The 27,127-nt window shown below is 51.7% G+C and overlaps 2 protein-coding genes across 2 annotated transcripts in view; both read right to left on the reverse strand.

Moving 5' to 3' along the window:
• Window positions 1–402: 402 nt before the first annotated feature.
• Window positions 403–3,191, reverse strand: Myl7 (myosin light chain 7). The gene is made up of 6 exons (XM_032916298.1): window positions 3,077–3,191; window positions 2,821–2,896; window positions 2,494–2,598; window positions 1,919–1,997; window positions 1,726–1,774; window positions 403–1,376 (listed from the first exon to the last, which is right to left on the reverse strand). The coding sequence occupies exons 1-6, from the start codon at window positions 3,110–3,112 to the stop codon at window positions 1,275–1,277; spliced, it is 447 nt and encodes a 148-aa protein (XP_032772189.1). The 5' UTR covers window positions 3,113–3,191; the 3' UTR covers window positions 403–1,274.
• Window positions 3,192–5,568: 2,377 nt separating this feature from the next.
• Gck (glucokinase) overlaps window positions 5,569–27,127 on the reverse strand; it is a 40,799-nt gene continuing 19,240 nt past the window's right edge. The window contains exons 2-10 of the mRNA XM_032916344.1: window positions 15,207–15,369; window positions 14,601–14,755; window positions 13,510–13,629; window positions 11,468–11,563; window positions 11,261–11,360; window positions 9,188–9,371; window positions 7,910–8,065; window positions 6,818–7,051; window positions 5,569–6,553 (exon numbers count right to left, since the gene is read on the reverse strand). Of these exons, the coding sequence (XP_032772235.1) occupies window positions 6,409–6,553; window positions 6,818–7,051; window positions 7,910–8,065; window positions 9,188–9,371; window positions 11,261–11,360; window positions 11,468–11,563; window positions 13,510–13,629; window positions 14,601–14,755; window positions 15,207–15,369 (1,353 nt within the window). The 3' untranslated portion in view covers window positions 5,569–6,408. The remainder of the gene's footprint in view (window positions 6,554–6,817; window positions 7,052–7,909; window positions 8,066–9,187; window positions 9,372–11,260; window positions 11,361–11,467; window positions 11,564–13,509; window positions 13,630–14,600; window positions 14,756–15,206; window positions 15,370–27,127) is intronic.

Here is a 27,127-nt window from a genome sequence, read left to right on the forward strand (position 1 = left end):
ATTTGTCTATCCTGTCCCGGCTGGCACTCCAGTGAAATGGGATGAGCTTCCCTCTGCCTGGAAATGTGGGCAAAGTCGGGTTTTTCTGACCCCATAAGCCACAGAAACCACAACAACTGTTTTAAGCCTTGAGTCTTGAGGTAAGTTGTCAGGTTCAGGTAGGGGCCGGTGCGGAGCACCTGGGCAGGTAAAAGCCGTTTTCTTGCCTGCCTTCAGGAAGGCATGGTGTAAAAGTTCTCTCTCAGTTGGGGATTTAGCTCAGTGGTAGAGCGCTTGCTCAGGGCGGGGGTGGGGAGTGGGAGGTGGGGCTGGGCGGGAGGTGTCTCTCTCTCTCCTCTCTCTTTCCCTCTCTCCCTCCCTCACTCCTCCTTTCCCTCTCCTCCCTCTTTCTCTTTCTCCTGTTCTTTCTCACCTCATCCCAGCTCCAAGTTTACAGCCACTGTGGCAGGCTTGGAGGGAGGCCGGGCACAGAGAGCTGGCTGCTCTGGTTTGCCCCAGCACTCACTAGTTTTTCTGTCTCTCCCTAGATACTTGTGGAGGAATTTGCCTGTTCCTGCAACCTCTGTTGTCTGACAGAGAAGGGGGGTCTGGGTGGGGTGGGGGGCTAACAATTCTGTAGGGGCAGTCCTCTCCCTAGGATATAGTTGTATGACTCCTTAACAAAACCCCGATGAGGGCCTCATGAAGCAGGAGACCCATTTCTAGCATCTGTGATCGGCTGTGTGTCCAGCATCATATCCCATCATCTCATCCTCTTCCCATGCTTCCCATATGATCGTGATGCCCTCTAAGGGAGAGGTGCTTGCTGTGAATGGAATCCAGGACACGGAACGTGTTAAGCAAGGCCTCCACCCCTCAGCCAGCATCTAGTTCTGGCTGTGCTTTTCCCATAGGGGCCCACACAGGCAGCCTATCAAAAGGAGAACGGGGCAGTAGACCTGAGTGTACAGGGAAGGCTATGTGGTTGGAAGTCCCTGGGGCTGCATCCACTCGCTGGATGTTGGGCAGAAAGTGTCCAGCAAGATATTTTGTCTTTCCCCAGACCTCAAGAGCTGGGTTGCCCACATGTGGCTCATTCCTGGGCCTCATGGAGGTTGTGTGTACCCTGTTTTCTCTCTTGGAGTTCAGTGACGGGCAAAACAGTGGTTGCTATTTTACTTGGTGGTGTAGGGAGGTGCCCTGCATGGTCCACCTCCATCCCGCCTGTCACAGTCAAGCCAACGCCTCAGTTCTAGTTCAGGCACAGAGTTTATTGAGGTGACCCCCGCGTGTCTCTACTCCTCTTTCTCATCCCCGTGGGTGATGATGTAGCAGAGAGACTTGTAGTCGATGTTGCCTGTCAGGTCCATGGGCGTCAGGGCGAACAGCTGCTCCACCTGCGGGAGGTGACAGCAGAGATGTGACGCCCTGTCCCAACAGCTGTGCTTTGGGACTCAGCCTTTTCAGCCCCAAACTGCAGTCTGGTGGCTTTTCCTGTGTGTGGACAGACTAAGGAACGGGCCCAGCGGGGAAGAGACCGAAGGGCTCACCACAGAGATAAACCCACCCTCCTGTGAGTCCGAATTCTCCCGTTCGGGCCTTAACAGAGCCCATATGTCTTCTGGGAAGACCCTGTTAGCCGTTTAGCTCACACCACACAGCCCTGGGGTGGGGGTGTCTTGAGGCCTAACCCCTGGGCTTGCCACAATGCCAGGAGCAGGTGTTGATGGGGTCAGGGTGTCTCACCTCAGCAGGAGAGAACTTGTCTGCCTGGGTCATGAGAAGCTGCTTGAACCTGAGGAAAGAGAAGGCCTGAGCTGGGAGAGAGTGACTGGGGCCCAGGGTAGAACTGGTCACATACCTGAGACACACAAATGACCTCACCACCCTTGTGGTTTCCCTGTGGTGCCCACCATGGGGATGCAAGGGCCTCACTTACTCCTCCTTGTTCACAACTCCCTGGCCGCTGGGGTCAAACATTCGGAAAGCACTCAGGATGGCCTCCTCAGGGTCGGTCCCTGTGGGGAGTGGGGAGGAGCAAGGAGGAAGGGGTAAGTGGGGGAGAGGGGAGAAGGAAGGAGGAGAGGGGGGAGGTGGGAGAGGGAGAAGCAGCCAGGTCAACTCTCACATCCCCAGCCTCTAGGCCCTACCTGGGATGAATTTAGACTACAAGGGAGCTTTCTTGTATTGGGGCCTTGTAAAGCCCAGGCTACATCAAGTGAATAAAGGTAAGGTGGGGTGGATTGGAGGTGTGCGTCAGGGTTCACCCTACAGAGTGTTTCTTGGGGATCAAAGGGATTGGCTGGCCTAGCTGGGAAGTCAAAACTGTGATTTGGAAGTGGATGTTTTCTGAACAAGTCGGTCCAGGATGCTCCGTGGCCTCCGCGTTGGCCATGGGCAGGCAGGGTCCACAAGTTTCAGGTGAGTTAAGTTGAGCCTCACATGGGGCTCAGGGGTCAGGTGAGGTCAGCTTTGCTCTCTGGCTAAGGAGACTCAAACCCGATGCAAACTCACCATTGAGTTTCTCCCCGAAGAGCGTGAGGAAGACGGTGAAGTTGATGGGGCCCTTCCCCTCTTGCAGCATGGCATCCAGCTCCTCCTCTGGGACACTTACCCTCCCTATGAAAGTAGGACTAGAGGTGACCCAGGCTGCTCCCCCCAGCTTCCCAGGCAGTGAGGGGAGAGGCAGGGGCAGCTCCAGCTGTGGGCAGGTAGGGGGTGGGGGACTTGTGACTGAACTGAGGCTAGCCTGTGAGAGAAAGGGCGGGCCATGTCCTTCGGAGCAAGCCCCTGAGGACAGCAAGACGGGTCACTGGGAGGCCGATCCATGGATCCACTCACCGAGCTGGGAATAGGTTTCCTTCAGGTCTGACTTGCAGATGATTCCGTCTCTGTTCTGGTCAATGCAGCTGAAGGCCTGTGAGGAGACGGCCTTCAGGTGGGAGCTGCTAACCCCATCTCTTCCAGGGAAGGTAGGCAAGGGAGAGAGGCTCGGGCGGTGTGAGCGAGGACCACTGACCCTCGGAGAAGAGCAGTGTGCATGGGGGATGAAGCGGTCTCCCCTGGTGTGAGAGGCTGTTTGAGATAGGGTACTCACTTCCTTGAATTCCTGAATCTGGGCTTGCTCGAACATTGAGAAGACATTGGAAGAGCCACGTTGAGCCTGCTTGGTGGCTGCAGCCTTGCCCCGGGTCCCAGCCTTCCTACTGGCCTGTAATACTGATAGTCAGAGGGGTCCTCTCTCCAGTTCTCCAAAGACCTCCTCCCACCACTTGTAGTCTCATGCGGGAGTGCCAGGGAGAGGGGCCTTTCCCCACCCGGAGAGATCACTTCCCAGAGCCCAGCACAGGCACAGAAGTCCCTGGCTCTGTCCCCTGGCAGCTCAGAGACTAGCACTTGTGCATGACTGGTCTCTTGTTCCCCACCCAGCACTTACCATGGTCCGTAGTGGTCTGACTGAATGATCTTGTCACTGGACTCTTTATGTCTGAGCCTTATCACCCAGAGGCCCAAATAAGGAGAGGAATGGATAACTGGGCTAAACTTGGAAACCCCCGCTGGTGGAGAAAGACAGGACCCCAAGTAGATCCCACTCACACTGCTGGTAACCTTCAGGCCCCCGAGTGTAACATCCTAGGATCCATAGATCCATCTCATGTGGCCAGGCTCCGTGTTGTCCCTGTCAGAGACACTCAAAGCCTTTGTTATTCCAGGTCATATTGGAAGTCCCTGTCACCTGACCCTCCCTCCTACTTGACTACTGCTTTCGCTGCTGTGAGCTTAGGAAGCAGTGCGTGTTTCCGAGATGGTCTCTGGACAGTATCCTCTGGGCCAGGTAAAACCCCTGAGCTCTGGCCTGCTGCCTAGCTGACTACAGACAGACAGCAGTTCTGAGCAGGCTGTGAGCCCCGCAGGACCATTTACTTGGTTTGGGGGTAACTCAGGATTGGGGTGACAGAATGTGCTCTCCTCACATTCCAACCTGAGCTGCTGTTCACTCGCGCCTGCCCTGTGGAGTCATTCATACCCACCCTATTTGGAGTCTTGCTGTTCGTTAAGTTCCACCTCACTCTACCCTCCTCCCCAAGTTCTCTCTGACATTCCCAACGGAGAGCTGTAGCCTTCTCCTGGCCACCCAGCCTGTTCAACATCTGGAATCCAGAGGCCCCGGCACGTGACAGGCCTGTGTGATACTGTTTCTCAGGGAAGTTTTGGGTTCTTGTGAAACTGGCTGGCAGAGCCCATCTCGAATCGTGGACCAAGGGGCTTTGGTTGCAAACAGCAACAGTCAACTTCTGAGGACCCTGGTGTGACAGAGAAGTCAGAGAAGCTGGACAGCTTAGGGGAGATCATGAGTAGGCCTCTGACTGGGTTCAATGTTCATCCTTATCCCAATGTGGCAAGGTGGGTTAGAATATGGGCACTCGCCCCTGGTGGGCCTCAAGTCCCACCCCACCCTCCTTTATTGTGAGAGAGGGTCAGCTGTGTAGCCGAGGCTAGCCTGGAACTCACTATGTTGCCCAGGCTGGTGCTGGGATTACAAGTCTGTACCACACACGGATCCAAGGCCTCCTTTTGTATGAGTATTTTATTTTTTTTCTTTTTTCTTTTTTTTTTCAGAGCTGGGGACCAAACCCAGGGCCTTGCGCTTGCTAGGCAAGCGCTCTACCACTGAGCTAAATTCCCAACCCCGTATGAGTATTTTATAACACCCCTCCTAACTATCTGAAAATAAAGTTCATTCATTCAGGTTGGATGTGTAAAGAGAGACTAAAAAAGAAAACATCAGTACAGTGCCTCAGAGTCCGGTCTGTAGGAGAAGCTGAAAGACATTGTACTGAAAATCTGCTCCAATACGTAAGTGTGCAAATGTGAGTGTTGGGCCCTGTGAATGCCAATGCTTGTGTTTGTTCAAGAAAGTGAAGCCGATCGGAAGCAATGCGACATGAGAATTACCAGAAAACAGCAAGATTTCAAGGAAAACTCGACTTTCACCCAAAACCACCAATTTGGGATTTTTTTTTTTTCTGAATGAAACGGAGAACAGAGTAAGCTTGACTTCCTGGGTAGTTCCATTGAGAAATAAATGTGCATTAAGCTCATACAAGTCTGTTCACCCGAAGGCATATTCATGCTGCATAGATTAAGCCCTTTGCTAGTGATGTCATCAACCAGAGCCTCTGGAGGGACCTTAGAAATTGCTCAACAACTCCTAACCTTGGCCCTTCCTGCTTCCTCCCTGGTTCTGAGATAGAATGTGGCTGAGACCATCCTAGAGCTGAACTGACCCCTCCCCCACCCCTGACTGGAGCAGCGCCTCCCTGTTGCAAGGGCAGCTTGGGGGGAGGGGTTGTCTGGGCCCAGCAGGGGATATTCAGTGTCCCCCATGTCACTTCATTCCTGTTCCTACAGCCTACCTCTCACACACACCCCGGGGAATAGTGTTGGGGGCAGGAGGGTGGGTGGTGGTGGTGCAGGGCACAGCAAATAGAGACACAGCCAATTTAGGGAGTATCTGTGTATATCAGTGATGTTTCTTTGCTGTCACCACCACGGAGGCCAAAGAACAACGGACAGGCCATGTTGAAGTAGTTTTAAATATTTAATTAAAAACTCCCCCACAGTCCCAGGTTGGTGTAGAGAGGCTGGCATGGCATTTGGGAACAAGGGAGAGAAGGACCTGGGTGGTCTCTTGGAGGGGCACTAAGGGTGGCTTCTTCCTCCTGGGTCAGGGACCTGAGTGTTGGAGATGATTCCTGCTTGAATAGTGCAGAGTGAGGCCTCCCCTTTCCGGTCCCCTTAGAGCAAGGACTCTGGGGCTCTAACCTCTGGCATCTCCTGGGAGGGTTCATCCCAGAACCGTAAGTCACTCGGGTGGAGGTATATGAAGGCAACAGTCTCTGGCATGTTCATGCCTGGAAAGTCCTCTCCATGTAGCCGGATAGTCAATCTCTCATGGCTCCCGGCCTCTTCAGCCACAGACAAGAAAACAGCCAGGTCTGGGTGACCAGCAGCCCTTACTCTCCTGGGGTCTGGTCTGGCTGAACTGCTGAAGTTACCTCCCCATGAAGGTGTGTCCCCCAGGGAAGCCAGGCCATTGCAAGGTCCAGGAAGCATTCCCTTGGGAGGCCAGACCCATGCTTGGGAAGCAAGAATCGTGAAAGTGCAAGTCCTGAGAGTTTTCCGCCATTTTCTGTAGTTGAGTCTAGCATGAAAGGCCTTGGCGCCTCTGATCCTCTTCTTCCTCCCAGCCCCCTGCCCCAGGCTGAGAGCCCTAGGGCTGTCCCACTGGCCGGCTCGGCTTGCAGGGGCCTCTCCCCATTTTCCAGGGGTAGCAGCAGAATAGGTCTCCTGCCCCGGTGGGCTGGGAGCATTTGTGGTGTGTGGAGTCCCCGTGGAACCCAGGTCCCTGTCCATATGACCTGGATTTCACTGGGCCAGCATGCAAGCCTTCTTGCAGGCCACCGCAGAGACCAGCGCGGCTCCCCTGCCGCTGCCCTCCTCTGATTCGATGAAGGTGATTTCGCAGTTGGGTGTCAGCCTGCGTACACTGGCGTGAAACCGCTCCTTGAAGCTGAACAGGAGGAAAATAGGGCTGCTATTTCTATCCCATCCTTTAGAGCCCACCTTTGCCACCCCGCCACGGCAGCCCATACCCTATCTCTTCACCCCCACCCCTCACCCCAGACTACAGTATATTCATTCAGCTTTCCTGGCCCAGGGAGAGCCAAATAGGATGGGCTCACAAATGACTGAAAAGCCACGCCCTTTGAGCCTCCCTTTAGAAGGAGAGGTTGAAGCCTGGGAGGTTGAAGCGCAAGCGAAGGTGGAAGCTGACCTCGGGTGCAACTTGTACACGGAGCCATCCACGCCCACGGTGATGCGCATCACGTCCTCACTGCGGCTTTCGCGCATGCGATTTATGACCCCAGCGAGTCCTGCGGAGCACATATGGGCGGCGCGAGTGGACACGCTTTCACAGGCACGGCGCACAATGTCGCAGTCGGTGACAGAGGGTCGAAGCCCCAGAGTGCTTAGGATGTTGTGGATCTGCTTTCGGTCCCCGGAGTCGCTGCGGGCAGGATTGAGGAGGGAAGTCACTGAGGGTCCTGGGGGGAATGGGTATGACTTGCCCTGCCTAGCAATCCTTTCTTCAGCTCCGGATCCTCGCTGTCGCGAGGATGGCAGCGCCATATTCTCCGAGCTGTGGCATGAAACTGAGAGACGCTGGCTCTGGGTAATGGAGAGAAACTGGGGACCGTGGACACTGAGTTAGTGGACACTCAGTGTTAGCATTCCTTCTAGGCTACCAACAGTTACCTGGCAACAGCTAGGTAGGCCTGGCTTGCTGTAAAAGGGACTGCTTGGCAATTCCTTGTGTTCTCCGGTTCTTTCATTTCCCCATCCCTCCCCCACTCCCCTTTATATGTTCCTGGCCGGTCTCTTCTCTCTGTGTGTCTATCTCTGTGTTTCTTCTGTCTGCCCCCCCTCTCTCTCTCTGTCTCCCTTTCCCTAAGTAAATACACTATACCTGTAGTATGGCTGGTATCTCAGGGAGGAAAGGGAATCCTCAGTTCAGTGTGGGCCAACCTCATCATACCGTGCTCTACAAAACATATTCTTGGCTTTTTTTTTTTTTTTTTTTTTCTTTTTCAGAGCTGGGGACCGAACCCAGGGCCTCAGTTCAGCATGGGCCAACCTCACCATACCGTGCTCTACAAAACCCCATTCTTGGCCTTTTTATAAAACACTACACTCAAGAGGTCCTAGGAGTATTGAGCCTAGTTTCATGTTCCCCGGTGCCCCTGACCTACTACTCTGCTTCCCTTAGAACCGCGCTCCATCTCTCTGTGTCCACTGAGCTGTCTCTGTGCCCACTCCATCCCTTCCCCTCCCGCACTTGGGCCCTGCTACTGCCCCCTGCAGGCACCTCTCCACTTGTGACACGAAACGGGTCTCAAAAGCACCGCGCGTGCGCAGCTGCTCCGAGGCCTCTCCGTGGAAAAGAAGGTTCTCGTCCACCAGCTTTAGCAGCACAAGTCGTACCAGCTCGCCCATATACTTCCCACCGATGATCTTCTCGTACCTGGATACAGAACTGTGGGTCATGCCAGCTGGCCGTCGGGAAATCCCCACAGGCTTATTCTGGTTAGGAGGTGACCACGTGGGGCACTGTGATTCCTCTCATTCCCACCCCCTAGCCATTACCCAAGGTCCTTGCCCTCACACCCTGCCCCCACTTTTGTAAACAGAGGCTTCAGAAACCTCAGGTCCTAGGAACCTGCACATTTTAAACCCAGCTGAGGGCCTCATCTGACTCTGGGCTGGCCCTGGTATATGAAAGGGTCACAGAGTTACCCTCTGTGGTCCTTTGAAAACTTACTGGTGGCAAACCTGTGTGAAGCCGGCACCCTGGGAATTCAGTGACAACCACGTGAAGGGATGCTAACTATTCTCAGTGACTCACAGGGTTGGTGCCAGCATGGCCCGTGGCAGCCTGGTATATTTTTGTCTAATGTGTGAGCCTCCATATTTTCACCTTGAAATACAGCAGATATTAAATGATCCAACAGAGGCCTGTGAGGTTCTGATATGAAACTCATTAAGTAGTTAGCCCGAGAACAGTACCATGTAGGTGGCTAACTTGTTTCAGGCACCATTCATTTTATTTACTTAGTTACTTTTATTTTAAGACTGGGTCTCACTATGTATCCCTGGCTATTCTGGAACTTGCTCTGTAGCCCTGGCTGGCCTGGAACACAAAGAAATTTGTGGGACTCTGCCTCCCAAGTGTTGAGGTTAGAGGAGCATACCTCAACACCCTGCAGTAGCCATGATTCAAGACAGTTGGATCCCAAGATACATTCCCCTAAATGCCAATACTCATTGTGTAGATCTGGCATGCATTATGTGCTGTGGGGGTTTCTGCCTTAAACCAGATAAACCTTGCTAAGGGTCTTTCAGGGCCATCTAGTGGCCGGCCACCTATGAGAGTAGAGGGACAGGATTTTATACCAACCCCGGTGACAGCTCCACACCTCACAGAGCAGGGTGTAACTGAGCTGAAGGAAAGAGCTCACAGAAAGACGTCAATTTGCTTCTCCCCAGAGCTGCTTATAAACAAGCTATTGTGTGCTGTGACCCAGCTGTGATGACCCGGGCCAGAGCAGCTGCCGGGGTGGGCTAGGAGGGCAGGGGGCATCCTTACAGCTGCTGACCGGGGTTCGCTGAGCTTTCATCCACCATCCGGTCATACTCCAGTAGGAACTCATCCAGCTCGCCCGAGTCCCCGAAGGCGCCCCACTCCGTGTTGACGCACATGCGTCCCTCATCCCCTTCCACCAGCTCCACATTCTGCATCTCCTCCATGTAGCAGGCATTGCAGCCAGTGCCTAGAGGGAGGGATGGGGCACATTGAGGCTGTGAGAACCGGGGGCGGATGCTGGGAGACTGGAGCATCTATGTAACGAAGGGTAGCGGGGTCAGTCTGCAGACTGCCCTCTAACAAGAATGGCATCCCCACTCCTTTCCTGGGAAGTCTGGGGATGGAGGAAAGACAAGGTGTGCCAATGTGGTTTTTGACACTGGAAATGAATGTGAGGGGGTCATGGCTTTTTTTTTTCTTCTTCTTCTTTTTTTTTCGGAGCTGGGGACCGAACCCAGGGCCTTGCGCTTGCTAGGCAGGCGCTCTACCACTGAGCTAAATCCCCAACCCCCTTTTTAATTTTTTTTTAAATGTTAGGTATATAAATGTTCTGTCTGCACACTACATGTCTGTCTGTCTGATGCCTAGAGAAGCCAGCGGAGGGTATAGATCTCCTGGGACTGCAGTTACAGACAGTTGTGAGTCACCACCATGTGGGTGCTGGGAATCAAACCCAGGTCCTCTGGAAGAGCATCAAGTGCTCACAACTCCTCGGCCATTTCTCCAGCCCTTGTTTTCTAGCATGTTGCAGGCACCTTTTGGAGTCTCTCTCCTGAACCCTTTTAGAAGACTCTCAAAGTGAGTGAGGCACCATGTAAGCCCTCCAGAAGCTACTGCAGGCAGGACCTGCTGCAGTTAGCCATGGGCCAGCAAAGATACCCATCACGTGTGCGTCATGCCACAGGAGGTGGCGGTGTGCCTGGGGAGTAGCCATAGGTGACTGGACTAAGTTCAGATTAAAATGTTTTAGGAGCCCCAGGAGGCGTTCAGGAGGAGACCCAGAGGCAGGCACAGCCAAGGGCACCTGGAGAGAGGGATTTTCACTACACAGGCAAGATCGCAAGTAAAAGCAGGAAATGAGAAGTGATGCGGAGGGGTCAGGCTGGAGCGTACAGTACCAGCACATAGCCGGGTGTGGTGGCACATACCTTTAGTCTTGACACTCAGGAGGCTGAGGCAAGTGGATCTCTGTGAGTTCGAGGCCTGGTCCGTATAGTGAGTTCTAGGATAGCGAGAGCTACGTAGCGAGACTCTGTCTCAGAACAGCCACATCAAATATAAATATGTATATGTGTGTACGCGTACGTGCACACCTATGACGTTTTATATATGTATGAATATGAAATGAGTGGAGTTTATAAAGCATATGTTATTTAGGGCACAAGCGTAAGTACGGATAAGAACTTATGAATACAAGCACACGGCATTGGGGATCTGGCTCTGGAGAGCCTAACACATGGATTTTCTGGGCAATCAGGGCCCAAAGCGTCCAAACGTACATTTCTACCTCTGTGTGCAGAGCAGATAACTGATTCGGTTGAACTACTGCTTCGGAAGGACGCAGGAACTTCCGAGAGTGGGAGCAGGGGCAGGAGGAGGAAGTTGGTATGCAGCTCCCGCTCCTGCTTAAGAGAGAGCACTGTGGCTTCCTTTTCAAGCATCTCCTTCCCTCCAGAGCGGGTTTAGGATCTAGCAGTTCATAGAGCTGGGCTTGCTGTCAGGGGCAGGGCCAGGCTGAGGCAGGGCTGACCAGCCACATGGATGGTACCACTTCTGCCGATTCGCTCTCACTTGGACAGATTCGTACAGTGTGGTCAATTTACCAGACAAAGCGGTTTAATTACATCCAGATAGGCAGGGCAGGTGTGCATGCAGTTGGCAGGCCATCTAACGCCCTGATGCTGCAAACGTTGACATACTACTCCCTATCAACCTCCAGTTCCCATATCACCACACCCCCACAGCCACCTGGCTCGGGGACCAGGCCTGTTCTGACTGGCACTTGTAAATGCTTCGGCATTGGCTGCTATGACCCTTGTGCAGCCTAGAATGGTTGCCAGGGGGAGAAGCCCTTACCCACAATCATGCCGACCTCACATTGGCGGTCTTCATAGTAGCAGGAGATCATTGTGGCCACTGTGTCGTTCACCATTGCCACCACATCCATCTCAAAGTCCTGCCAAGAAGTACAGAGACTATGGACATGGAGCTGAGGAGAGGGGCCCTGTGATGAAGGCAGACATGCTCAGGACAGCCCCTCAGGGCAGGCAAAGCTATGCTCACCCCTCTCCTCTTGATAGCATCTCGGAGAAGTCCTACGATGTTGTTCCCTTCTGCTCCGGAGGCCTTGAAGCCCTTGGTCCAATTGAGGAGGATGCCCTGTAAGGGTAGGATGGCCTCATGGCTGCCGCACTGGCAGGGATCTGTGGCTTTAAACCAACAAGGCCATAAGGCCATGACACTCCCAACCCCTTATTTCACATTTGAGGAAGTAGACTCACACAGCTTTGAGAGGCATTGGGAACAACTGGGAATAACACACACACACACACACACACACACACACACACACACACACGTACCTAGAACCTTGAGAATTTAGAGTAGATGGTCTAGAACCCCAGCCTAAGAATGTTGAGCAGCAAAGCTCAGGATTTCAGAATAGAGGTAGGCCAGGTAGGTCCCTGGGAGAGCAGTGCTGAATAACACTGGATGCCTCTCTTACAGTAAACCCTGCCGCACATGGATGATGGATTTCTCTGTGGATCTTGGGGCTTTAAAAAGTACAGGAGGTGTGGGATCGACTGCTGCTTTTGCCTCTTGGAGCATGACCTGGCTTTGTTTCTGACAGAGCTTGTAACTATTTGTTCTGTAAACTTGTCATAGTAAAGAATCACCTGGGAAGGGAGTCTCAGTAAGGGGTTGTTTAGATTAAGTTGGCCTGTGAACAGTTGTCTTGATGACACTGAGGTGGGAAGACTTTCTCCCAGTGGGCGGCACCATTCCCTAGGCAGGGATGTGCAGAAAACAAGCTGAACTCAAGCAATCACGCATTCTTTGCTTTTTGCTTCTGATTGTGGATGTGATATGACCAGCATTCTTTGCTCCTGCCGCTGTGACTTCCCTGCTATGATGTACTATAACCTGGAACAGTGAGCTAAATTAAACCCTTTCTCCTCTAAGTTGCTTTTGTCAGAAGAATACTTATTTACAATACCTACAAAGGAAACTAAAGCAGAGTTCTTATGATATATGTGCACATGCACATGTGTGTACTCTTAGTACATACTCTTAGTACACACCTTTGAGCCCAAACAATGAAGGTGATCTTAGTTTGCAAAAGGAAGCACCCATGTTTGAAAGTGGTGTCTAATTGAGTGGTAGACAAAGTGATGAATCAGTGAAAGATTTGACAGAATAGGATCTGCCCAATTCTCATGAGAAGAGAGGGGAAAAGGAAGCTACTTGAGAGGGCACAGAGAGAGAAAAGAAAAAAAAAGTGGCAGTTTTACTGGGAGAGTTTTACAGAGATGGGTTGCAGAGAGAGAGAGAGCAAGCTAGATACAGGCGAAGACAGAATGAGCCAGGGAATGAGAAGGAGCAAGAAGATTAGAACAGATTGTTAGAGGTAGTTTGAAGCCACACAGAGTAATTTAGGAGAGGAGGAGAGAGAAGCCAAATTGAATCAGTCAGCTTGGAGACAAGTTTGAGCCACAGCAGCTGAGTTGAACCAGCCAGCCAGAGTTCAGAAAGAACAAGAAAGGGTGAGTGTACTCAGCCGTAAGTCTCAAAGGCTGAAAACATTCTAGGCCTAGATTAGATTGGATGGAAGCCAGAAGCTTCCAGGACTAGGTCTAGGTTAGCAGACTGAGGTGGTAAGCATCTAGATGACAATTACATCAGGAGGATAAAAGTACATCTATGTGTGCGTGCGTGTGCATGTGTGTAATGTGACTCCTGAGGTTGTGACTGCTGAGGGGTAAATTCTCAGAGTTTTCCCACTTCTGACTCAGCCAGAAGTCATTGCTCTGTGGCAAGCTGGGGCCTCACTCTTACAGCCTGTTGCTACCTCCCACTACCAGCAACTTGTTTAACCTGTTTCTCTATCTGTAGTGGGGTGGCCACAGCATATCTCCTGAGAGGCTTTGTCACGCAGTAAGAATCTATTTGCCAAAGCTTTACAGGTAGGAAGTGACAGGGGTCACAGCTGCAATCCCCTCTGGGCTTGGGCTCTTTCTCAGCGTGATTTGAGGAGCTGCAACAGAAGGCAGCATAAGTGCATTCCCACTCATTCATCCACCTTTCCTCTCCTCCACCCGGCTTACCTTGTCTAGGTCTTCGTGCCTCACAGGGAAGGAGAAGGTGAAGCCCAGGGGCAGTTTCTTGTGCTTCATCTGATGCTTGTCAAGGAAGTCAGAGATGCATTCAGAGATGTAGTCAAAGAGCTAGGAGTTGCAGCAGCATGGCATTAGGTCAGGGCCGGGACACTAGCAGCTCTCTCTCCCATGGGACGGTGCCACCAGGTCTCTCGGAGATGTTAAGACATTTGACCCCAGAGCCTGCAACTGTATGCTGGACCTGTCTGGAGTTTGCTTCTCAACAGGACTCAGGCCCTGCGCTTCCCTGGGTGGAGACCCCTGCTGATTGCGGTCCCCAGAACCAGGTGACACAGCGGAGGACTGGCTCCTCAAGCCTAAATGACTGTCCCAAGAAGCTCTGGGTAGAATTCTTGGCCGTGACTATGATTCCTGTCTCTTTTGCTGTTCCCCAGGTATCCTGGCCACCTGACCCTCGCTGAAGGCTGGTCCTAATCCCTTCCGGTGGAACTGTTCACATGGCTGGGCACTGCTGAGCTCTTTGTAGATGGATGAGGGTGCTGGGTCATGGCCTGCCCAGTTCAAGGTGTGCTAAGGGAAGGCTGAGTGGCTACGGGCAACCTCTCACCTGGCTGCCCCTCTGGTAATGGGTTTTGCCTTGCCCCCAGGGATGGCTGTGAGGGAAGTCTGTCTTAATCCTAGGCTCCTTCTCTTTCTAGGTCTCCCATCTAAGTCTTCCTCATGCTTAGAAACCCTTGCTGCTTGGGCAGTGGCTTCTACCGCGCCTCTTGGTCTATCCTGCTGGTGGGTAATGGTGGCCTGAGAGGAAAGCTGGCCTCTGGCTGCTCAATCCTATGCTTTGTTTTCTCCTAGGAAACTGGACAGAAGCTGGGTTTTTCTCCTGCTACTGACCTTTCTCCAGCCCCTTCTTGTTCTGGGCAGACGGGGACTGGGACTCGGAATACTTTAAGCCTCCGAGCCACCTTCATGGATCTCTGAAGCTGGGTGGTCCACCATCATTCCTGCTCTTGGAACCCTCCCGAGATCCTGGGTGACCTTTGACCCCTTGCCCCCCTTGGCCAGCCCCTCAGGCTGCTCACCATCTCGGCAGTGCCCGTCATGGCGTCCTCGGGGATGGAGTACATCTGGTGTTTTGTCTTCACGCTCCACTGTCCTGCCTCCCCCTCTCCCACTTTGACCAGCATCACTCTGAAGTTGGTTCCTCCCAGGTCTAAGGAGAGAAAGTCTCCGACTTCTGCAGGCAGAGGGAGAGGTGTTCAGTGTCGTGGCCTACACGACGGGTGGACTAGGTATGGGGGAACCCAGAAAACGTGGGTGAAGGGATGCTACCCTAGACACTGGGGGTCGGGTAATGCTGGAACAATCTGTGGAAGGGTGGAAGGCAAACCGGGGAGCGTCAGTGGGAAAGCCCTGCGTTCGGTACAGGCAGCTGCAACCTAGAGAACTACATTACACCTAGAATAACAGACCAGACTCAGGATAAGGAGGAGATTCCCAAGTGAGCTTAGAGGCAAAAAAAAAAAAAAAAAAAAAAAAAAAAAAGCCAGTTCTCCTAAGAATTGTTAGGTCTAGGCTGGGCCTGAGCACCCGAGGGCTTCAGGCAGCTGGACAAACACTGGTCCAGTGATTTGGGGATATCATTTGCCTAGAAGGTCCCGGCTAGGGACAGATGAACCCTGCGGTACCTGAGCCTTCGGGGGTGGAACGCACGTAGGTGGGTAACATCTTTACACTGGCCTCCTCGTGGGTCTCCAGCCTCAGGCCACGGTCCATCTCCTTCTGCATCCGGCTCATCACCTTCTTCAGGTCTTCCTCCTGCAGCTGGAACTCTGCCAGGATCTGCTCGACCTGTCCACGGGGGAGGGGAGTTAGCAGCTGCGTCTCACCACATCTCAGACTATTTACTATAGTTTAGTTCAAATGTCAGTGAGTGTTAGCCTGGGTACTCCGGAGTGGCGGGCGGTAGGGAGCCGGGCAGCCTTTAACAGGAAGGGTCTTTGCAGCACAGTGCCCACCTAACAGTGACTCCCATCGCCCCTAAGATTTTGGATGAGGGGAGAAAATGTTCTCAATGGCGAATTTGGCGAGGAGGAATGGGAGCAGCCATCCCTGCATGTGGAAGGCCAAGGTATGGGACTCACCCTCCACATGATAGTTCAAGAGTAGCTGGACTCTGCAGGTGGGCAGCTGTGTGGCCGCCGCCCGCTCTGTTCGGCAGCAAGGGTTCATGTGCCCGTTGTGAGTACCCGCTCTGCACAGCAGGGAGCATTCATCTGTGCATTTGTTGGTGCCCTGGGCAGCGGGGGATAATTGCAAAGGTACTCGTACTTTGAACGAAAAAGAAAAATGAGAACTCTTCATTTACGAAAGCCACAGATCCAGCTTCCTTTACGAGGACCTGTACTTTTTGTGTCTTTCACATAAACTCGGCGGGTTAGAGGGATATGGACTGTAAGCAGGGGCACCTTCTTCCTGTTACCCAAGCTTTGCTCAGGAGGACTGGATGGAACAGTAAACCCTGATTGGGCTAAGCCAGGCACAGTAATTCTATCTCCTGTGCCTGGAACTTGGGCATAGGTCTCAATCCTGACAAAGGAGGAGGGGGCTTCCGTGCCTCGTAACTGGTGAACACAGCAGTGTATGGCTGTGACGACTGGCATGGCAGAAGCTACCTGGAAGCCATGGAGACAAAGCTGGGAGGAAGAGAATGTCAGCCCATTGTACCGGGCAGAGAAGAGGGGTTGGTGTTCAACTCTACCTGCAGTCCATAAGCCACGGGAGGCTTGCCTTCCTTTAACTAAAAGCATTCCTAAGGGACATAGAGCCTTGGTTGATGGCCGCTTTTTTTTTTTAAAGGACCCCACCTAAAGTTTAAACCCAGGGAAGTCAGACAGGAATGGGTCTGACAAGGGTTTTGACAAAGACACCAAAGGGAAGAAGATCCCCCCCCGCCCCCCACCGGCTCGCCCCATGCACCGACATCAGATGAGCATGGGGTGAGCGTGTAGCCAGTGGCTTCTGCTGTCAGCCCTGCAGAGAAGGCCTCCAGAGACATACTCAGCGCTCTGTGGAACAATCCAGGTTGTACTCAGCAAATCCAGGATGTCCCCAAAGCAATATCCTGGACCTCCTCTGTTTCTTCCCTAGATTTGTACAGTTTCCTGAGGACCAGCAGTCATGGGATGCTTGTCTTTTCCCTTGAGGTACAGTGGTATAGAAGGACCCAGTGACCAGTCAGGTGTGGTGGCACCTGCCTTTCATTCCAGTACTTGGGAGTCAGTGGCAGGAAACCCTGTCTCAAAAAAGAAACCAGCCCAAACAGAAAACCATCAAAGGGATCCAATTGTAAGATATCTGTGGTCTCATGGCACAAGAAGGGCTGATCTTAACAAAGGTTCAGCCCTCAGGCCGTGGTGGACCCCATCCCTGCATCTCTGTAGTGGCAGCTCCTCCTAGTGACCAGAGGCCTGGACCCTGGATTACTGTGAGGGTGAAGGTGAGGGTTGAGGTTGCCTTCAGGTCAAGATTCTTCATAAAAGGAGCCAAGACTTCAAGTTAGGGTCTCTGAAGAGGACGAGGGCTAGGGAGATGGTCCAGGATGGCTGGGGAGTGTATGGCTGGACTCTCTGGCTGATGAGGGCTCCAAGTGACTTGTGCCTTCTTCTTGGAGTTGAGGAGAACTTGCCCAGAGCTTAGAGCATCCTGATGAGAATGTAGTGAATGGTACCTGTTATTTCTTAGTTCACTGTGGTGAGGGATTGGTAGGGCCAATCTGTTTGTGTCATCACCTTTATCTAGATGTTGAAAAAGCAAGTGTCCTGTCTGGGACCTGGGCTCTGCAGCTTCTATACCGGAGTACCCTGAACTCCTGGACATCACTGAAGCCAAATGTCCAGAGGACCATGCACTGCCTCCATAAAAATTCAATTTTGATTTAGCAAATTCAGGACATAGAATATATGGACGCTTCACAAGAAGGATATAAGAACCTCCTCTACTCTGAAAGAAGACCCACAAACATGCCCTACGACCCTGCATTCACCCACGAGGCCATGACGAATAAACCCAAGACACCTACCACCCCCATGCTGCCTTCTGCAGCCTTTCCAGAGAAGGCGATAGAACTTTCTGGCATTGAGGAAGTGAGAGGGAACCTTCCGCAAAGCCCAGCCCCATTCTCGTAAACAGAATTGCTCTTGGCCCGGTGGATCTGCCAGCATTTAAAAATCTATTTAAAATTGAGATCCTTTTACAGAAATTTCCATTAAACTCGGTCTGCATGCTGATGAGGCTGTAGGGAAGTGGAGAGTCTGCCCCCTAGTGGTTGAACCTGGCCACAGAACACTCATTCTGAGCCTTGACTAAACCAGCCATGCTTCAGGATTTCTCACACTGACCCAGACCACTGTGGCTAGAAGGACCTCTCGCATAACCCCACATGCCTTCCCCAAACCTGGCGATACAGGGTGGAGGGTGGGTGCTGGAAGAGGCTTAGGCTGCAGTAGCTAAAGGGCTCTGTTCTCGCTGTGGAGAATGCCTTCCAACGGTGAGTCGTCTCATCCCTGGAGACAGAAGCCCCTTCCTCTGTGTGCACTGGGTCTGAAGAGGCCCATACTTCCAGCCCCAGCTCTGTGCAACCCTGGGGAGGTCTGACAAGGGGGGGGGAAGAGGCATCATGTCATGATGAAGTCTATTTAACAGGGCTGTGTACAGGAGCAAAGATTGCGGTCCAGGCCCACTGTGGGCAACCCTGGGACTCCCTTATATTCCCGAGTCATTCCAAGACACTCCCAGGATGGTGGACACACATAGTACAAGCCACCCCCACAGCGCCATGGTGTGCAGATCCCACAGAGCCAAGAGTGAGGAGATGGATCCTAAGCAGTTGCCTGGACTCAGAGCCCACACCCACCCATCGGGCTCCTTCCTGCGAGATTTCAGGACCTGACTTTGGCGGGTGTCCAGTGAGCCATTCTGATGTGTCTCTACCCGTACCTTGTGTTGCAGAGAGATGCTGTGAGCTCGCTAGATTCTCTCATAGACCTTGTCTGAAAAGTCCCAGGACAGATAACCAAGGTTTATGACCACAAGCAAACAGGGCTCTTCCTGTGGGAGGACTCCCCTTCCCTGAATTCCCTGAAGAGTGCCAGCGGGTTTCCTGAGCTGATGCCAGCCAGCTCTGGGCAGTGTGCTGTGTGCTAGCTATGTGGTGCGTGGGATGTTAGAAAAGAGCATCTGTCCCAAGCACGGTACCACGTGAGGCCAGCGCTCACGGAGAGTCGTGGAAAAGAGTGGCATGGCAGTCGAGTTGGGCAAGGAAGCGGGTGTCAGGGTGGGCTGGGAGGGTGCAGATCTTCGCTTTTGAAGAAAGTGGGAAAGTTGCAATAGAGGGGAGAAGGTGAGTGACCCTGGCAACCGTGAGAAGGCTAGAGATGCCTGGCTACAGAGTGCAGAGTCTCCAGAATCCGGGTACCGTGACAGAGATGTGGTAAGGTCTAGAGAACATATATGCAGCTAGTGACAGCTTAAGGTCTAGGGGTTCAGGAAGGGACACATTAGGAGGATCCCATGGACTAGGCTGAGCAGCTGCAGCAGCCATCTACTGGAACCAGGAATCCTGGGAAACCCATCTAAGCATGCTACCCATCTGCACACGTTTTTCTCAAGGTTGTACGGCTGGCTGTGTGAGGACAGAGTTCAGGGAAACAGTGGGAGACACCCTTGAAATCCCTTAGCTCTTAATGCTGCAGGTCTGGATTAGGTCACAGGTTGAATAGCAACGTGAGAGGGATGGGGCTGGCAGGGCCAGATGTCCTGAGCAGGCTCTGACAGCCCACCTTATACTGCTGGAAAAAAGATGACACCAACCACTGGCAGAGGTAGCCCCAGGGAACCGTGGACCTCAGAGGATCTGGACAAGGGCCAGAGAAGCCTGCAGATAAAAGCTACAGTCTCGAAGGTCCAGAGATAGTGTCAGTGCTCCCCATGCCCAGCCTCAGCCTGGCCCCTCTTTTCCCAGGCCCTGTGTTAGCTATATACACAAGAATGAGTGACCCTAGGTCAGCCATTCACGTACTCCCGGGAAAGAGAGTCCCACACTCTTCCAAATACAGGCATGAGGTATCTCTTAGAGGCCAGCAGCACTCAGAAACGGTCCCCAGGCTAGGCATCGTCATCCCAGAAACAAGCCCCCTTGGACTCCTCAAGAGCTAGACAATCATGGCACCAGTGAGGAGGGATGCAGGGAAGAAGGGGCACATCCAGGTCTCCTACAGAATCACACCCATCCTTCAAGGGCCATTGCAGCAATCCCTCTCCCCAACCTGAGCATACTGCTCTCAAGGTTCCCCCTAACCCCCAGTTCAAGGCCTTTGTCCTGTGAGTGGCCCTTACCAGAGTCAACGACTGGGCTCCACTCCTTGTAGTATCCACAGCCATCTCTGAGAGGACAAGCAGGGGGTCGTTGGGGAAGTAGAGATGTTCCTGACTCCTGAGGCCACCTGTTGCAGGTGAGGACCGTCTGGCTGAGTGTTGCAAAAGATAGGCAGCCAAGGACTTCCGCACTAACGGGCCTGAGGGGTGGCTCCTGAAATACCCTGCCTAGTGTCACAAGGTCAGGGCCAGGGCCAGGGCCAGGACAAAGAACCACGTGGGGTCGGGTTTGACAAAGGCCACAGGGACAGGGCTATGAGACAGGATGCCATGCTCTCTGAACACTGGTTGGACTTGCTGTGGAGAGGTTAATGAGGTGGCTGGAGCCTGCCCACTCCCACCCCACCCTTCAGACTGGTTAAAGAAGATGAAAATCGGGCGCCTTGAAACAGGTAGGCATGAGGAGCCCTGTGTGCCAATGAGGCTTCAGACTTGTGAATAGTGGGGGATCCTTGTGGGATTTCATCTGCGGAGGGGTTGACGATGCTCGTCACACAGTCTGGGGCTCCACCATGGAACTTGGGTGGGAAGGAGAAGCGAAGCGGTGGAAAAGACAGAGCTTGGCCATGGCATGGGGTGGGGGTGGGGGGCAGATGGGAAGGGCACCTGTGCATATACAAGCAGGAGTAGATTCAGGTCCTCTGGCTACCCTGACACCCCCCACCCCAAGTAAAACAATACGCTTTAATCAGATTTTTTGTTTTACTGTTATAGAATCTCCTTAAGTTGCCTTGAACCCAAACAGCCATTAAATGGGATGGAAGAGGCCGTTAGGGTTTGTGACAGCAACGCCCAGGACATTCTGGACTCTTCTATGAGGTTCAGACACCTCTTCATCCTTTCTTTGGGTTTGGCCAGGAGTGACCCCAACATCCTCTGCACTTGCTGGCATCTCCGAGCTCTGCTAAAATTAGCTGCCACTGGCAAGTGGGTCAGGGTACATAGGGTGCCTGTCGGAATGCCAGGTTCTCCCAAGATTGGCCAGTATGGTCACCCCTTGACACGATTGATCGCTTTCCCAAAATAGAGCAAAGCTGGCCTCACCAGACCTCATATGACAAGTCCCTGACTACCCAACCCCTGGCTCTGAGCCTCTTTGCTTCAGGGGGTTGAGCTCATGTCTGAATTTGGGATGGACCAGCCAGGCCAAGGACCAGTTGCCTGGGGGTCTTTTCTCTGTCTCCTGGGGCAAGCCACAGCACAGAGAAGGAGGAGGCGGCAAATCCTTTCACTCTCGCCTCTGGGAGGTAGGAGGAGGAGTGTGAACCAATGCAAAGCCAGAGACAAACTGAGCCAATTGCTGTCTCAGCTAAGACTGAGCATGAGCAATAAGCGTCCTCCCAGAACGTGTCCCAAAGAGTGATCTCTTTCCACTCACTGCACCTCTGAGGGAAGAGTGAGGTCTAGCTAGCTAAGCACCAAGGACAAGATTCTAGCAGCTCACACCCACCCTCCTGTGAATCCACCTCATCCTGGAGCACCATCCTGTAGTAAGGACACGTAACACAACGTGCTTCCTACACTCAAGAGTCATGATAGGCCTCCGGAGAGGACGGAGCAGGACAGAAGATGCCTTAGGGATGCGATCTCATGATGGATGTACAGGACCCAAAAAGCAGCACGAACACCGTGTGTGCTTAGGGCTTGGGGAAAAGTAGAGCTTTGCAGCCACGAGTTAGGACATTTTCCCATCTTCATCTTTTCTTTAATAGAGGGAAGTGAGCGGACTGAATGAGTCACTCTCTGTCCTAGTTGGTAACCCTACACCTTCTTTTTCTCCTATCATGTGCTTGCGTGCACACGTGTGTGTGTGTGAGTGCACTTGTGTGTGTGCACGTGCATGCTTGTGTGCAGGTGGATGCTTGTGTATGTACATGCATGTGTATATATACATGTATGTACACGTGTATGCATGTGTGTACATGCATGTGTATATACATGTATGTACACGTGTATGCATGTGTGTACATGCATGTGTGTGTGGTGCTTGTGTGCAGATGCATGCCTGTGTATGTGTGTGCTTGCATGCAGTTGTATAGAATCATGTGTGTGTGTGTGTTGTTTGTGTGCATGTGCATGCACCTATGTGCTGACATGCAAAAGAGGAGGCCAGAGGAGGGTACGTGTGTCTTGGTCTATCCCTTGCCATCTTCGTTGCTTGAGACAGGGTCTCTCACTGAACAAGGAGTTTGTGTTTTCAGCTAAGCTGGCTGTCCAGTGAGCTCCGGGGATCTGCCTGCTTCTTTCCTTCAGATTCTGGTGTTTTAGTAACAGAGTCGTGCTTGGCTTTTGTGTGAGTTCTGGGGATTCAAATCCAGGTTCTCTCACTTGCACCTCAAGCGCTCTTACCCAGTGAGCCATCCCCTTCCCCACCCCCGTGCCTTGTGCAAGAAGCCAATTCATACGCGTGGCTGGGTCTTCTTTTCATGAACCTTGAGGTGACAGCAGGACAGGTGTGATAACTGATAATCAAACGTAGTCATTCTAGTATCAAAAGAGGGTCACAGCATTGCGCAGTCCGTGCAGTCGCAACAAAGGTAATGCGAAGGGCGACAAGGTGGCCCAGCAGGTAGAGCGCTTGCCGTGGAAGCCTAGTGACTTGAGTTTGATCTCTGGAGCCAGGTAAAGATGAAGGAGTAGGGGTTTAGCAGTTAAGAGCACTGGATGCTCTTCCAAAGGACCTAGGGTCAATTCCTAGTATCCACGTGGTAATGATTCACAACTTCCTGTAACTCCACTTCCTTCTTTTGGCCTCTCTGGGCACCAGGCACACATGGTGCGCAGACATACGTGCAGGCAAAACATCCGTACACATAAAGAGAAAGATGGAGAGAACAAATTCCATAGAGCTTTCTGAGCTTGACAAGGGCGCTATAAAAACATATAATAATGATAATAATATTAATAATTCTAAAATGTTAAAACAAAAATATTTTTGAAATATTGATCTGGTTTTTTTAATGTATATGGGTGTTCTGCGTGCATGCGTGTCAGTATGTTATGTGTGTGCAGCACTAGAGGAGGCCAGAAGAGGTCATTGGATACCCTGAGAATGGGTTATGGATGCTTGTGAGCCACTATGTGGATACTGGGATTGGAACCCAGAAGGGCAGCCAGTGAATGCCAAGCCCTCTCTCCAGCTCTCAGGCTGATCTTTATTTTTTTTTCTTTCTTTTTTCCTTTTTTTCGGAGCTGGGGACCGAACCCAGGGCCTTGCGCATGCTAGGCAAGCGCTCTACCACTGAGCTAAATCCCCAACCCCCAGGCTGATTTTTAATGTTAGCATATAACATGTCCCTCACGGCTGGGGATGCTGTCAATTTTGGAATGTTGTGGAACCTCTAGGAGATGGAGCCTCACTAGAGGAAGTGAGTCACTGGGAGGCAGGTCTTATGGGTTTATTGCCAGACCCTGTTGGGGACAAGCAAAAGAAACTTGTTCTAAATACTGCCATTTAGTTTTCAGACTCCGTTTAATCACAGAGGAAACTAAGTTCAAGGTCCCAGGTGCTAGGGAGTTGGGAACCTTCCAACAGCTGAACAGCTTCTGTTGTTAGGACAGAGGTGTCTGAGCCTGGCCATCTCGGGGACAATCTGTAAGGAGACAGTTGTCTGAGTCCGGCCATCTCAAGGATAACCTCCATCTTGCTGGCAGGGTTAAACTAAGCTCACGTTTGTAACAATAACGTGGCACAGCTGTTTGCGGTTTGCAAGCTTCAATATTCTGACTCGTTGTTGCGGTTCAGCTCCAGAGTCTGCCTCGTGGCCCTGATATAATAGTATTGGCTTGATTACAAGACATTTTTATCCCCTGCATGGACCTGGTGTTTGAGTTATGTTGGATTTAAGCAGCCCCCATAACAACCCCACTTCCTGTCTTCCCTCTGCTCCCTGACTGTGGACTCAGTGTGAAACCAGCTGTCTCATGGTCTATAGCTATCTCTTCCCCGCCATGAAGGACTGTGTCCCCCTAACACTAGAAGCCAAAATAAGGCTCTCTTTAAATTGTTTCTTAGCAGACATTGTCCAGCAAAAGGTAACTAGTATAGCACGCAAAGATGTCAATGGTGGTCTTTTTAAAGGGATTACAGCCACCCTCCTGCAATTTCTATCAGACACTGGCCTGGTACACATTTCAGCTACACCCACTGTGTGCACAGGTCTATCTTGGGACATGGATAGGATCTTGCAGAAATGATGACTGCTATGCCACAAGACACTGTGGCTCCTGTCTTTCTCTCTCTCAGTCTGTTCCCTCTGAAGGAGGCCAAGTGCCATCAGGTGCGAGTATGACGTGGGAAGAAGGTGTCCCTATAACACTGGGAGCAAAAAGTGTGAAGACTCTGATAGTCTGCCGTGTTGGCAGAAGATCTATCAGCCACGGTCAAGCTCCCTGATGCTGTCACCCAGCCTACTCCCTTGACTAAGCCTCGGGAGAGACCATAAGGCAGACCACTTGCTGGACCCACAGAAACTACACAGGAGCATAAAGTCAATTTGTCTTGAGTCTCCAAGTCTTGAAAGTAATTTTTTAAAAACGGGGTGGGGTTGTTAACACGTTATCAACATGAAGCAAATGGTTCTCTTTTTGATAGTTTGTTTTTTTTTTTTTTTTTTTTTTTTTTTTTCAGAGCTGGGGACCGAACCCAGGGCCTTGCGCTTCCTAGGCAAGCGCTCTACCACTGAGCTAAATCCCCAACCCGATAGTTTGTTAATGATGTGTTTTTGCTGTGGATATGCGTATGAGATGTTGATGATATTCATGTTGAAGGAAATATACAAATGGGCCACCATAATGATGTAACTATGAATAGTATATACATATATGTGTGTGTATATAATAGTGTATATATATAATAGTGTATATATATATATATTTTTTTTTTTCTACATCTTGTTATGTAGACCAAACTGGCCTCAGATTCATAGGGACCCACCTGCCTCTGCCTCCCATGTGCTGGGATTAAAGGCAGGAACCACCACACATGGCTTGAGTATGATTTTAAAATTAAGTTAAGAAAAAAAGAACAGATTAGAGGGGTATCTCTAATTTTTGTACAAAAGGTCCAAGGCCCGGATTCACAGTTAAATTGGCCAAATTTCCAGGGCCCTTATCTAGAGGGAAGTAGAGTGGATGCCAGGGGGCCCACAGTGCCAGCCCACCCCCATTGCCTGCTCTCTGGCTGCCCTCAGTATTAGTCTAGTTCCAGGTACAGGCACACTGATGCAATGGGCTGTGGAGGCCAAGGAGTGTTGCAAGTGTTTGCTTAGCGCAGAGTGAACTAGAAATTGGCCAGGCCTTTGTGTAAAGGGGCAGGCCATAGGCCTGGTGAGTGGGAGGTGTCAGACAGTAGGGAGTGGTTTGTGACCAGGATGTTGGGGCTGGAGAGCAGGAGGGAGATAGACTAAGAGACAGCAGAGCTCACCCTGACAAATGCCGCAGCTAGTCTGAGGTCATCGGCGACCTCGCGAAGGATGCTGTGGCAGAGTTTTAACCAAATTACAGCTTATGCGCTTTGTGGAGTCTGAAGCCCATGACAGTTAAGCGATTTATAAGGAGGCTCCAGTTGCAAACCACTTAGTGGGACTGAAACCCAGGCCATTCTGATTCCAAGACTGTTAAGATTTAAGCGCCTTCCGAAGTGCCCCTCCTCCTTCCTGACAGGGTCTTGCTGTATGAGCTATGATGGTCTCAAACTCATGATCCTCCCACTGACACTTCCCCAGGTACTGGGATCATTTGTTCAAGACTTCGTGGAGGGAGCATTCTAGGACTAATCCCACCGTGAGTCAGGAAAGAACCTCAGAGCTGCTTCCGTGAGAAACAGATGTGGTGGAGGCTTGGGCTACCGGCAGGTGAGGGAAGTGGTGGCTAGTCTGCTTGTCTCTGAGAGCGCGAGGGGATGAAGGTCTGGGGGAACTGTCAGGAGTGACACTGAGAAGCCAGAACTCTGTATGGGGTGGGAATAGGGCAGGGGGCAGGGCATGGAATGGGGGCGGGGCAGAGTGCAAGGCGTGCCGCGGGCGAGGGGGCGGGGCACGGAGTGGGGGATGGGGCAGACTGCGAGGCGGAGGTGGGGGTGGGGAGGTCACGGGGCGGAGCCTGGAGTGGAAACGGAGCGAGTCCAGGTGAGGAGCCCAGCGGTTCTGTCTTGATGCCAAGTTCATCTGCTCTGTTGCTGTCCACTGCAGTTGTCTTTCTTCACTGAGAGCCCTGCCTCTCCAGGAGTAGTCATCCTTACCTTCAGCCCCATTCCAGGACAGTGGAGGAGACAGCTAGACTCATGTCTTGAGTAGCTACCAGATTTTCAGCCTCTCCAGGCACTATTGGATCATCCAAACCATACGGTGTAAGCCACTCTAGTAAATCCCTTTTTAATACATAATTCTATCAGTCATGTTTCTGTAGAGAAGAACATGTGTGTATGTGAGGATATAGGAATCACGGTAAAAAAAGAAAGGAAGAAAGGAAGGAAGGAAGGAAGGTACGGAAAAAAACTAGTTAGAAGTTCAGATGTGGAGTCAGATGTCTTAGACGTGCCTAGTGGATGGAGAATTGAGGGAAGTCAGGAGAGACATGTGTCAACAGGTAAAGATGATCATAAAAGCATGGAAGGTATTAAAAACACAATAGAAATTTGAGGGCTTAAAAGTATAACAGATGTGGAAAATCACTGAAGGGCTGAAAGGCAGATATTTTATTTTATATGTTGAGATGTTTTGGAACAGTGGCCAGAAAGATGGTGCATGGATCCCATGGAACTGGGCACAGTGTCAAAAGACAGGACAACCTTGTAAGTCCCCATGTTTGGCATCAGTGCTCCTTAAAGGAAATCAAACCTGCCACTGTCTTCTGAAGAGCCTGCCCTACAGGAAATGCATATTTGGGAAATCTTATTATTATCCTAGTCTACAGATGACAGATGACAGAGCTGATGTCATACTCAGCAGCAAAATACTCACATTTTTCTCCACTAAGTCAGGAACAAGGACAAGGAAACCTCTTCTAAGCAACACAGTACTGAAATGTCTAGCCAGAATAATTGGGGGAGGAAAAACAAATAACAGACACCCAAACTGCGAAGGGCTGCAGTGCTGATGTGTTCTACTCTCAGAGCCCATAGGTAGAATCCTAACTACCAGTGGGATGACCTTAGGGTGAGGCCTCTCAAAGC

This window comes from Rattus rattus, chromosome 11 (assembly GCF_011064425.1).
Source record: "Rattus rattus isolate New Zealand chromosome 11, Rrattus_CSIRO_v1, whole genome shotgun sequence".
Lineage (NCBI taxonomy): Eukaryota > Metazoa > Chordata > Mammalia > Rodentia > Muridae > Rattus > Rattus rattus.

Bases quoted from the DNA above. Each gene is read 5' to 3' on its own strand.
- Myl7 (XM_032916298.1), bottom strand. From the start codon at position 3,112: ATGTTCGAGCAAGCCCAGATTCAGGAATTCAAGGAA. The intron at 1,775-1,918 runs GTAAGTGAGGCC...CTCTTTCCTCAG, and splicing joins GGAGTTGTGAACAAGGAGGA to GTTCAAGCAGCTTCTCATGA. The intron at 1,377-1,725 runs GTGAGACACCCT...CACCTCCCGCAG, and splicing joins ACAAGTTCTCTCCTGCTGAG to GTGGAGCAGCTGTTCGCCCT.